The sequence below is a fragment of the Streptopelia decaocto genome (assembly GCF_964273445.1).
Source record: "Streptopelia decaocto genome assembly, chromosome: Z".
NCBI classification, from domain to species: Eukaryota; Metazoa; Chordata; class Aves; order Columbiformes; family Columbidae; genus Streptopelia; species Streptopelia decaocto.
In genome coordinates this window covers 61,195,022-61,207,810 of record NC_138657.1, presented here as the reverse complement: position 1 = coordinate 61,207,810, position 12,789 = coordinate 61,195,022, and the positions used below count along the sequence as shown (strand labels likewise).

Sequence of the window (12,789 nt, the reverse complement as noted above, 5' to 3'; positions counted from 1 at the left end):
TAAATTTCTTGACAAGCTTTCAGTACTTACAGAGCTTAATCTTTTACACTTATTACACACTATATTAATAAAAAAATACTTAAATACTACTTTTATACTACTAGAAATGGACCTCTAGTATCTAAATTCAGATCAGCACTGGGTCAAAAAAACCTGCTTAAATTTGGAAATTCAGATTTCTTACTCCAACTTATGAGAAAAAAGTTATAAGCATTTGGAAAAAAAAATCCCACTGTCAATTTAGGACTGGCGACCAATCTAGAATCAACTATTTTACCATGTTGTACCATAAAAAAAAGTTACATCAATATAAATTGAAATGATACAATTTCCCCCTTATTTTTCTGATCCAAAGTCTTTCCTTGAGCAGATTTGAGTTCAAGAATATTTGACAGGCCATGCTTTCACTATTGATTATACAGTGAAAGTTGTCTAAACTCTTCTGCAACAAGTGGAGCTAAAAGAACATCTGAGGATCAGAAAAAGATCTTTGAAGTCCCTGAAAACAGACCTCAGTGCAACATAAAAAGTATACTGTCAAGCATGTATATGATGGCACAAAAATGAGATACTACATTAATCAAATAGTACCAACATACCTTACCACACTTTTATGTAATATAAACATACCAGAAAATTTTTCCATCTGACTCATTGAGAGCTTCGATCGCCTTAGAATCTCTTCTACCAGATGATCACAGAGTCCCTGAGCCTCACACAAGTTATATTGATACAGGTGGCAAAATAATATTGCAAGGTAATATCTAGTCTGAAGAAAACATGTCCTTTTTCCTCCTGCATTAGAAGACAAAAACAGGGCAGAAGTCTACTTGGAAACTAAACACAAAACCAGACATAACAGGTTTGAAAGCACTAGTTCCTCACTCTTCAGAAACACATCTACATCAACATATACTCTGAGAAGCAGAACTCAGCAGCAGCCTCTAAGTTACTAGTGAGTTAATGCTCATTCACAGCAGTTTTACTTCAGAGATCTGGTAGTTTTCAAAACAATACGGTGTGTAATTGTTAAGGCACAGATAAAGACAGAAGAGCTTTAGGGAGCCTAACCTTTGAAGAAGGGATGCCTAAGCACAACAAAATTGCTTATGCATTCACCAAGCTTCCAACATCCTGAATTCTTTCTGCATGAGGTATTCCTCATCATAATAACCAGCACGAAGTTTTTCTCATGATGCCTGGGAAGAAGCTCTGGAATAGCTATTTCAAATCAACTGCTAAATAAACTCTTGCCACAAATTACTTTGGTTTATTACTCCCCAAACACTAAGTATTTTTATTTTACAGCTACTAGAGGAATAGATCTTTTGTTCACCTTTTTTTTCTTGTCTCTTCCATGCTCAGAAATATACCTAGAGATTTTCTGTATCAAGTATTTCATAATCACAAGAAAACTCTGACATTAAAAGTTCTGACTGGCCTAAACTCAAATCCCAGCTTAATTTCAAACATGCATCCTTGATCTGTCTTGTCCCCTTGTTTTGAGGGGTAAACAGAGAGTCAGAAATAACTATATCAAGTGATTATATAACTTACCTTCTCCACCCCCCAAAAATATTTTATTCCTTACCTTTTGCCTTTGTCTCACAAAGACATCTTTTCCAAATATCCACAGATTCTCTGTACGAGCCTAAAAGGAACTTCTCCTCACCTACAAAAGTCACATTTATAGCAAATTAAAAGCTCTGCATAATTAATTTTACATGGGCAAACACACATGCACTTAATTCAGTATTACAGATTTATAAAAAGCTGAGTAAAATACATGACTATCCAGACTCCTGTTCTTGGAGCTAAATCTAACTTTTCAGCATCTGAGAGAAGATGACTGATTAACCCTCCTCGTCATTTTAATTGCCAAATCACTATTAAATGGAATTAGGGGTGACCTTATTAAGGCTTACAAATATATTAAGGGTGAGTGTCACAAGGATGAAGCCAGGCTCTTCTCAGTGACAACCAACGGTAGGACAAGGGGCAGTGGGTTCAAACTGGAACACAAGAGGTTCCACTTAAATTCGAGAAGAAACTTCTTCTCAGTGAGGGTGACAGACACTGGAACAGGCTGCCCAGAGAGATCGTGGAGTCTCCTACTCTGGAGACATTCAAAACCCGCCTGGACACACTCCTGTGTAGCCTCATCTAAGGGTTCCTGCTCTGGCAGGGGGATTGGACTAGATGATCTTTTGAGGTCCCTTCCAATCCCTAACATTCTGTGATTCTGTGTCATTTTTTTTAGATTACATAAGGTTATAAATGTTAGCTATAGTTGGAAATTTCAGTATTTAAAACACGCAATGTTTTATTAATGGGGAAAATAATTTTCTCTTATCTATTTTCATATTTCCTATGGAGTACAAGATGTTTTTTTCGTTGTAGAAAGTAGTTGTAAAATTATTTATCAAGTTGAACTTTTATTTTTCAATGTAAAAGCACTTTCAAACAACAGGTGTATGCACTGTTATACATTTCATCTCTCTAAATGTCACTTCTCCACTTCTATTCCCATTCCAGTTTTTAATCCATTGGTCAATTCCTAAATACTTTTACAAAAAGGGAACTGTAAAAGGGCACAGCTCCTTGGCAAAGGAGAATGTGGGAAAAAAAAACAAACATCAAAATAGGGCTACCATAGAAGAAAACACAAAGACAGATTTGCCTTTCTATCCTGCTTATCAGCAGCTAGCCAGTTCAGGTACTGGCTGCCCCATCAGCATATATGTTACTCTAACTCTTCCATAAACTGTGCCTTAGCTATTTGGCAAACTGAATGTAAATAAAGAACATAAGGAATGGGTGAAAAGGAAGGATAGGAAATCGCACATATTGTTAGGATAGTTAAAGAGACATGAAAGAGCTAATGTATGGTATGGAGTGACGTAGGAAGAGAAGCTAGCATTATTACCATTTAAGGGAGAGAGATCAAGAACATGGAAAGGAATCAGAATTGTGGTGGGAGACGTGTGGGAAGATGAGCCTGTTATTGTGGAAGGGGAAACGAACACTGAGTACACGACAGTGATGTGGAGGAAATTAGGAACAAATATATACTGTTTGAAAACTAAACATGCTAGATTAAGTCCATTACATTAGGTTACACTAAATTAGATCCTTAGGTGAGGCTGACTACATTCATGTACATGACATACTCATGCCCACTGAGCAGATGGAGTGAATGGGATTCCTACACAGAAATCTAGTAAGAGAAAGCTTGTAATGCCCAGCTACTTTAGATGAAATAACACAGTACAAATGAGAACAAAATTCAGATCCTGTGTTCAGATTCTCTAGGAAAAGCAAACTGAAGTCAACATAGTGTTTTTACTTGGCTCAACAAGCTCTAAATATTACAATACAATCTACAGGGGTACTGGGACATGAAATATTTGAGAGTTGTGATCTGAGTTTTAAGAAAAGTCCCACTATCAACTTTTAAAAAATCTGGTGGTTAGTTATTGATTGTTATTAAAGTTGGACATAATTTCCCTAGTACTAACTCAGTTAACCATGCAGCTACCTAACATTTGTACTTCTTTCCAAAGTACTAACCAGATACAGAGTTAATCTTCAAATGTTGTTCTAAGGTCACTCCTGAAGACTGGAGGGTTGCTTGTATATGACTTATAAGAGATGAGACAACAGACTCTTCTTCTGCATTCTTGTTCACTTTCCTGTTCAGCAGCATCTGATACCAAACCACTTTCTTATACAATAATTGCCACAGTACCATCAACCTGTAATTCAAGAAGTATATTATGGAAATCATCAAAAGTTAACGAAGTTACTTACATTGATTTTTTGTTTTCTTGTATTTTGTATTACGTATCTGAAAACTAAATTATATTCTACGTAAACAACTTTTCTGACTTCAATAAGGGAAAAAATGAAACACTTTTTGCCCTTTTTTTTGACCAACAATCATTGATTCTTCTGAATCTGGAACCATTAGAGCACACAAATACATCCAAAATTAATACCTTGTTATCCAAACAACATGGAAATAAAATAACCTAGTTACATGGTTTAGTGCCAGAGTCAGGTTATGGTTGGACTTGATGATCTTGAGGGTCTCTTTCAACCAAAATGATTCTATTATTCTACCTTTCTAATAGTTGGATAACGTATCAATTCAAGCTTCTTTCAAGTTTATGTATATATCTTCAAAGAAGAAATGGCTCTCATGGTTTCCACACACTGATGTTTCTCTTGCTGCTCCAGGACACCACATCCATAATCAAGTGCAAGCTTTGCTAACTAAACTGATATGGCAGATATATCACATAAGAGCAGCCTCTTGGTTCCATCAGGTTTGAAACTTCTGCATGGGAAGGAGCAGAACAGGCAATAGGCAGTAAAAGCTGCTTAAGCTGCAATACCTGAATTGATACTACCCTACTAGACCTGGTTTGAGCTTTTAAGCCACCAATAATCTCTGAACTGATTGGCAGTAATCATTTCAGTTACCATAATTGAACTACATTCATCTACAGGTCTCAGCCCTCATCTGCATACTGTAATAGATTATCACCCTTGTCCACAGAGTATGACAGAGAAAAATAATCAAAAGCTTGTTGTAATTACTATATAGCTGAAAAATAAAATTGTTGTTCCAACATAAAGAATCATAGAATCACTCAGGTTGGAAAGGACCTTTATGATCATTGAGTCCAACCGTTAACCTAACACTGCTAAGTCCACCACTAAACCATGTCCATACAGGGCTTTTAAACACCTCCAGAGATGGTGATTCAACCACTTCCCTGGGCAGCCTGTTCCAATGCTTTACAACCTTTCTGTAAATAAATTTTCCCTAATATCCAATCTAAATCTCCCCTGGCGCAATTTGAGGCCATTTCATCTCATCTTGATACGTGGCAGAAGAGACAAACACCCTCCATGCTACAATCTCCTTTCAGCTAGTTGTAGACAATGATAAGGTCTCCCCTCAGCCTCCTTTTCTCCAGGTTAAACAGCTCAGGTCCCTCAGCCACTTCTCATAAAATTTGTGCTCCAGACACTTCACCAGCTTTGTTGTCCCATTTGCTGACTAGGCCTGATCACCTGGCCACCCTTAATTTTATTTTCTACCATGCACAGATAATTCATACCTTTTTTCTGTTTTTGCATCATGCTTTACTGCTCGAGGAGGCTCTGTAAGCAGAGATTTCAGTGAGCTGAGTTGCTGAGTGGTATTCTCATCAAGAACTAGGAAAATAGGCACAGTGAGGGAGTCAAGTTCCATGAGACTATTAACATGAGGAGATGCAAAAGAATTCTCATACTGTAGTATGCACATGCTACTCAGAGTGTGAGAAACCATTTTCAGAAGACAAAAGCATGCCAAAAGGTTTTTTGAGAACGACTGATCTTGTTGCTGTGTAAGCATCAGTTTTAAAGTTTGTAATGTCAGCTTTGCCACGTGCCCAGTCAGAGTGGCTCTTGAATGCCAGGACAGGACAGTTAAATACTGCTGAAAATATTTTAGGACATAATGCATCCAGTGACTATTCTTCACAGGCTCGTTTAAAGATGTATCATGGCTAAGCGAAGAACATTTCACAAACCGAAGAATGTTGAAAAAATGGATAATGCAGTTCACTGTGTAATTCAGCAGTTTATCTCTCTCTTCCATATTTTTTGAACTCCCTATCTGCCATGCACCAAGGAGGTTTTTCTGAATGGAATACAGTTCCACTGATAATTTATCTTTCTCTTTCTTATTTTCTTTTGCATGAATAGTATCAAACATTGATGCAAATTCTAAGTGGCCTTGATCAGCTTTACCAACAAATGAATGGATTCTTTGGCTACAGGAGCTGGAAGGGCTAGTGAAAAACTGCTTTTCATCATCTGAATCTTCTTCATAATCCTAAATCAGACCAAAAAAAAAAAAAACAAAATCAACAGTTTAATTCAAGTCTATTGAGAGAGAACATAGCCTGCAAGGAATCACCGTTTATTCAGTCTCACAAATAAAATCTTTATGCTTAATTAACTTGCCTAATTGCTAGTAAGTTTAATTCACAGCAGTTTTATCTAGATCTCAAACTAAATGTGGCTATTTGGAGTAGTGGTGCAGACAAAATTAAATTACCTAATAGCAAAAAAGTTACACTGTAAAACACATCAGCAATTTATCTACCACAAAGTAAAATCCTGCTCTCTATTATGCCAAGAGTATGAGGAAGAGTTTTTGCCAGATACCTGTAATATATAAAAGCCATTCAACAAAAGCCCAAAAACTTCAAAGAACAAATGCATGAAATGGAGTTGGAAAAGGCTACACAGTAACTTCGATCACAGAGCCAAAGGAGATATACAAATTTCAGAACTGAGAGAAGGATCCTCTAAAACTGAGAATAAACATCTTATTTACTAAGGATAATAATATTGTACTTCTTATTAATATACTTTACAGCCCTGGTAGTGTAATTTGACATTTTATTATAAAGTGAAGCTGAAGCATTAAACTACAATGAACTGATATATCTGTACATTAGTACACATGTTTCAGGAAGCTTATGCACTGCTGAAAGAAATAAGATGTTTGAAAATAAAAATCGAGTATCAGTGGAGAAAAGTAACCACATTCCTCACACCTATAAAGAAAATGAGAATTTAACGAGTATTGAATTACTTTAAATATATGTAAGAAATTGAAAAGAAATAAATCATTATGTTCAGAATACCTTACAATGAAATAATTTGCATAATTATAAGTGGAAATATGCTATTAAGTACCAGTAAATCCGTGGTCTTCTCGTTCATTTCTGTTGTGTCCTCTTCTAGGAATTTCGGAATGGTGGAAAAGCCGGAACTTTGGTTTTGAGCATGATTTAAAAGACTAGCTTTTAAAGACAAGAGTGATCGTACACCCAAAGGTCTCCCTTTAGACTAAAAGAAATAATAATAACATAAAACATATATTTGTCTATAGCAAGATCAAACTAGACATTTTCTAAACAAAACAAGGAACTTGGTCCCTTCTGTAAAAAGCTCCAGTTTTTAAGTCTCAGAGAGAAAGAGAAAACAGGTCAGCAGGCATATGTTTCATTGAAATAAAGTATCATTTGACCATGGCTCAGGAAGGCAGAATTTTCTCAGCACCAGAGTACTTTGCTTCACGCTGAATGAATCTGCTTTCTTGATCTCTGAAATGATCATACAAGTTTGCCAGTATGTAGAACCTTCTTGCATTGTAAGTAGTTACATATAACTTCAAATCCTCAAACCCTTGCCCACTCTTCTAGCTTATGCATGAACATCATAACTCACTTCTTCAAAAATCCAAAATACGAACTGAATTGGAAGAGAAATTGTATTCCATCAGCAAACACAAAAACTTTGAACGTAGATTCTATTGTATCTTATGTGGTTGACAGCAGTTGCAGGACCTCTTCCTTCAAAGGTTTCCCTTCTCCCATACTCAGCCTGATTTAGAAGTGTCAAGAGAACAAATGAAAGTTCTTCAAGAAAGCTTTAATTGACCACCTCAGCTAAGGACTTAGTAGACACATGCACACAGCACCACTGGAATTGTTGCTGACTGCTCTAAAACAGTAGCAGCCTAAGACAGAGACATTTTACAGAATCCTTTCTGCATTATTCTGAAATGATGAGCTGGTCAGAGTAGCGTAACACCTGTCAATGCTCTGAACCAACTCTACAGATACAAAAATCTCAATTTCCTTTACAGTTCCAGAAAAATTATATAGTGACAATTAAGAGTGTCCTTTACTGCATTATACTGAAAAGTCATCCAGAAATCAAAGGAATAAAATTTCAGAGAAAACTCTGTGTTCATTGTTTTCCAAATCAACACGATCTTTAAAACTTCGTAATTTAAAGGACTTCATACAAATATCACAGGAACCTAAACTGAGCTACTCAGTTTAAAAATTATGCATTTTTATACATGTGATTTTTTTTACTTAAAGCCTACAAAATAATTCATCACCGTACCTCGGAGTTCAGCAAATTCTGACGAGTATTTTCAAGCCGTTGGGTTGAATCAAGCAAAAGGGTTCTTATAAATCCTGATGGTGAAATGTTGTTAGGAAATTTAAGCACTGTTATCATGTATCCATCAGAGACAATGAGGTAGGGTAATCTTGAATGTGAAGCAACAGAGAATCTCTGTCTCATAAGGTCATTTTCAGAAGCTGAAGAACCCAGAGACTGACTAGAGTCTTGACAAAAATAGTGCTGCTGTCTAAAATAAAGATAAATCAAAAAATCAGAAGGAACTATATGTAATAATTACGAACGGAAGAGAGACAGAAAAATAACTTATGAATATTTAATACCACTCACACTACTGTCCCAATAGGTCCATTCAGAATACTAAAGAAGTGTCTAAATTTTTGCAAGATGAGCAATCTGGATAACACTATTTATGCCTGCAAGATGCCAGTGTTTTGCTGTAGTTGCAACTTTTTTAATTTAAAGAAAAATAAATAAAGCTTTTAGTATTCTCTAAGTATTTAATCAGTAAGTATCATATGTATTTTTTCACAATTTAAATTTAAATTTCTATATCACACTTCCCTATCTAGCTCTTCTTGTGTATGCTATTTTTAATTACTACTATATTCAAACACTTTTAAAAAAAACGAATCACTTAATGTATACTTACATCGTTACAATGCCAATTTTCATCAGGACAAACCCATTTAAGAAATAGAAGAGAACTATGAAGGAGAAAGATATTGAGAAGACACATGAAAAGCTAAAGAGTGAATTTGAAGGATTAAGTTTATGTAAAATTGTAAAAAATATGTTAGAAAGTAAGATATGATCATATGACAGAAATGTATAAACAGTTTCGAACTCTTTTACCTGCATGTTATTAGTGGATGGAATGGAATAAACTCTGCTGGTCCAAATTCTACAGAGCAGCCAGAAGTAATCAAGGTTAGCAATTCACCCATACATGTCAATAAAATCAAAGATCCACGTTTTAACATGCAAGCCAAGAAAAGGCTATCAGGAGTCCAGCTCATATCGCCAACCCAGTAAGATCTAAATTGGCAGGGGAAAAAAAAATCCTCTGTCAAATTGCTGTATCAAAATATTAGGACAGTTAACAAAATAAGTAACAGCAACAATAAGAAAACTACCACAACACAAAACCAACAAATCCACGAGAGCAGCAGAAACAACGTTAGTTACTGACCTGATAAACTTGGATGGGACCGTGCTATTCTTGCTACTACAACCTTTAAGGCTACCCAAAACAGTTAGAAAATTCAATGTGTTTAGAAACAAAATCTGAGTTGCCTAGAATGAAAAAGTAAATGTAAAGAAGACATACATGTCTGTATCAAAACACCATTATTATAAAAAACAATTTCTATTAGCAACTTCTGCATTACATTTGACATACTGGAAATGTTATTACATGTGAAAGTGACATTGCACTTCAACATTTATTGCTATTTAGAGTATTCATTAATTCATATGCATATTTATACATTTGAAAAATAATTAAAGATGCTCAAGACATAACTCAATATTATTTTTAACATAACTTTTTCTAAAACCCTCAAAATAATAACAGATCACTCCTCTCCAGTTTTGCTGGTGAGTAACAGCTGAAGCTTTGAAGGATTGCATCATCCCACACTAAATAAGCCCGTTCATATTTCTGTCATCATTAACACTAAAAACTACATTAAGATTTGGCCTCTGAGTTGTTAGAAGGAAAAACATCATGAGTCGGGAGCATAACCTCCAATACATATTAGGCTTAGGCCTGACTGAGAATCATCCAGACTCTTTGCAGATACAATGCAGTAACTGACATTAATTTATTATTGTACTTCTTGGAGATTAAAAGCAACGGAGGAGCTTACATGGATTTCTTAAGTGAATAACAGCATTCAAAAAATTACAGACAAAAATTTACTATTATTAAAAATTACTATTAGCTATGGATATCAATGTAGATATAAACACATGTATCAATAAGAATGCTGAAAAATCACTTCTAAAAATGTCTTACTAAATCCTTGTTACCACTTTGTTCAAACGGAACTATCAGCTTAAATAATATATTGTCTATCCTTCATACCATTGGATCAGTTTGATTAATAGCTACTGCAAGCAGAAGTCCATCTCTGGCAAATGCACATATCAAAGCTCCTCTTGACTTTACAGACACACAGTGATGAACCAAATCAACAAGAGAACAAGTCTGCTGTACCCAGTGGATCTGGTATGGCAACGAACTGAATACAAAAAAAAAAAGGAAAAAAGACAACATCACCAAGAGGTTACTTAATTATACTAAATGGGATGATTCATATATAGTAAAAAACCATGCAAGACAGAAACACAAAGCATGAACAATAATTTAAAAAAAAAAAAAAAAAAATCTATTTTTCTTCAGAAACTTTACAATGAAAAATATTTTCTATTTACACAAATTTAAACACTATGTCTGAGCACTGAGAATTATTTTTATGGGATTACAGCAATATGTATAGAATAGGCAAATAAATATAGATGCATGCCACATAATTAAGGCACTTGCATTCTAGCCAGGAACAGCTTCCTCAAAAAGTGTAACATCATCCCACACAGGAATACTCAGAATTCAAAAATAAAAGTGAACAGTATGCTGCTCTGAACAAATAAATCATGGATGCCCCATCCCTGGCAGTGCTCAATGTCAGGCTGGACTGGGCTTCCAGCAGCCTATCTAGTGAAAGTTTTCTTGCCCATGGCAGGGGTGGTGGACTAGATGATCCTTAGACATTCCTTTCTACCCAAACCATTCTGTGATGCTAAAAAGATTCTAAACATGTATACACGCAGTTTTATTTAGGCGTAATTCAATAATGAAGTAGGGAATACATACATAAATACTGTTACATTAACTACATTATAATACTTTAAAAATACCATCTATGGATAATATATATGCATATATGGACTGATTATGCATATATAATGTATCACACTATGAGCATACACATGCAAACATATGTAGGTGCTTATAACCACAGGCTACTTGGACATCAATGTGAATGTGTTCAACCGAATCCTAGCTCTAAGGCACTTTGTAATAAAAGTCTTCCTCTTAAGCTAATGTAGCTTCAAATATCTTTGAACTTACCTAACATATTTAAAGCTACTTTCATGCCATCGAAGAACCAAAAATGTGAGCACCAAACATTCTCCAGAGTAAAACACAAAAGAACACAAACAGCAATCACCCAGTATCTGTGGACAAAACCAAAACAAACACAAAAACCTGGTTACACAGTTTTCACTTTAAATATTTATATACTTGAATCAATAACTATTACAATTCAGATTGAACAGCAATGTTGTCATTCAGAAACAGAAAGACTGGCAAGAATATTACGGGGCTAGATAAACTTCAATCTGATCCAGTGTGGTTGCTTTTATGCTATCATTAAATCTAATATGAACTGAACAATTACACACTACACTAAAGAAGCAGACAGTGCTCTCAAAATACACTGTAGTTTCTGGGGCTATAATTTACTTAAGAGATTAAATGATTGCCTTAGGGCTTTTTTTTTTTTTTTACCTCATTTTGCACGAAAGCAGCATGCACTCCAATTTCTTTTTCTTCAATAGAAGGCAACATGACTGATTCATCAGGCAAAATTTGTGTCCAACGCCCAGAAGAATTTTTATGAGAAGATGTACTTTCATGTTCTGTGCTCTCCCACAATAAGACACATGCTGTAGGAGTAGTTAATAGTGCCTTTCTTCCATCTCCAGATACATATAAGTACAATTTCATCAAACAGTCTGGGAAAAAAAACAACAAACAGAACAATGTGGCAGAATATTTTCTGCTCCCCTGTTAGATTTAGATTTAAAAAGAAAAGAAAAAAGGAGGTTTCTCCTCTATCACAAGAAATCCAAACTGACACCTTAACTATCTTTGATTTCCACCTTCATCACTGATAGTAGACCTTGCACAGCAGTAATGTCAGATAAGACTCCCATGTTGATGCATTTAATGACTTGTCTTTCTCACAAGACTCAACCACTAGGAATTGTTTACCAAGATTGTCTTTCTTGAAATCCATCTTTCATGAAAATGATTAATAAATGCATAACTATTACGTTCAGCTCCTAAAAGCACTAGAGATCTTCCCTGAAATGACAAAATTGCTTGTACAATACTTCACTTTACAACCTGGCATCAGTGAGATTATTCAAGATGTGACCATATTTTATATCTAGGTTTGGAAATATGTGCCTTTACATTATTCTCTCCAGTTAGCATTTGTCATAAAAACTTACCTACAGAATAAACTTCAAATTATGCGCATAGGGTTTACATCAGATGTATGTCTGCTTTAAGGTATTGATAACCTAGTAATGAATGTTTTTCTACAGGTGAAAACTAACCATTAAAAAATAAAATATTTACTGTATTTTAAAATGAATTATTATTCACAGGAGATTACTAAATTGAAAAAACTATTCCATTCAAGTGACAGAAAGGGCATGTGTCAAAGTTTAGCTAGCACACAAATTACAGGAATGCAAAACAAGGTGTGAATATAGCTTTTACATGTGTGATAACACTTAAAAAGGAAACCACTTTCGCTCTGTTCCATTTTCCAAAAGACTAACTGAAAAAAACCTACCTTGTGCTGCTGCAACTATTTTCCTAGACTCTTCAGTTGCCGGCACAATTTTCAAGCAGTCTTGATCTTTATTCCAAAGAAATAGCTCTCCTGTTTTAAGAATTCCTGCCAACCAAGCACCTGTGTTCAT

At 35.1% G+C, this 12,789-nt stretch overlaps 1 protein-coding gene across 6 annotated transcripts in view; it reads right to left on the bottom strand.

The window, feature by feature from the left end:
- The window catches only part of CPLANE1 (ciliogenesis and planar polarity effector complex subunit 1), a 54,939-nt gene that overhangs the window by 40,118 nt on the left and 2,032 nt on the right, over positions 1–12,789 (bottom strand). For 3 of the 6 annotated variants that reach the window (XM_082074779.1, XM_082074781.1, XM_082074784.1), the window contains exons 4-15: positions 12,660–12,779; positions 11,582–11,808; positions 11,141–11,247; positions 10,094–10,250; positions 9,197–9,300; positions 8,860–9,042; positions 7,984–8,233; positions 6,763–6,915; positions 5,130–5,890; positions 3,571–3,755; positions 1,592–1,672; positions 631–795 (exon numbers count right to left, since the gene is read on the bottom strand). In XM_082074779.1, coding sequence (XP_081930905.1) covers positions 631–795; positions 1,592–1,672; positions 3,571–3,755; positions 5,130–5,890; positions 6,763–6,915; positions 7,984–8,233; positions 8,860–9,042; positions 9,197–9,300; positions 10,094–10,250; positions 11,141–11,247; positions 11,582–11,808; positions 12,660–12,779 — 2,493 coding nt within the window. Of the gene's footprint in view, positions 1–630; positions 796–1,591; positions 1,673–3,570; positions 3,756–5,129; positions 5,891–6,225; positions 6,609–6,762; positions 6,916–7,983; positions 8,234–8,656; positions 8,712–8,859; positions 9,043–9,196; positions 9,301–10,093; positions 10,251–11,140; positions 11,248–11,581; positions 11,809–12,659; positions 12,780–12,789 lie in introns of those variants that run through there. The other 3 variants (XM_082074780.1, XM_082074782.1, XM_082074783.1) reach the window with 3 other exon arrangements.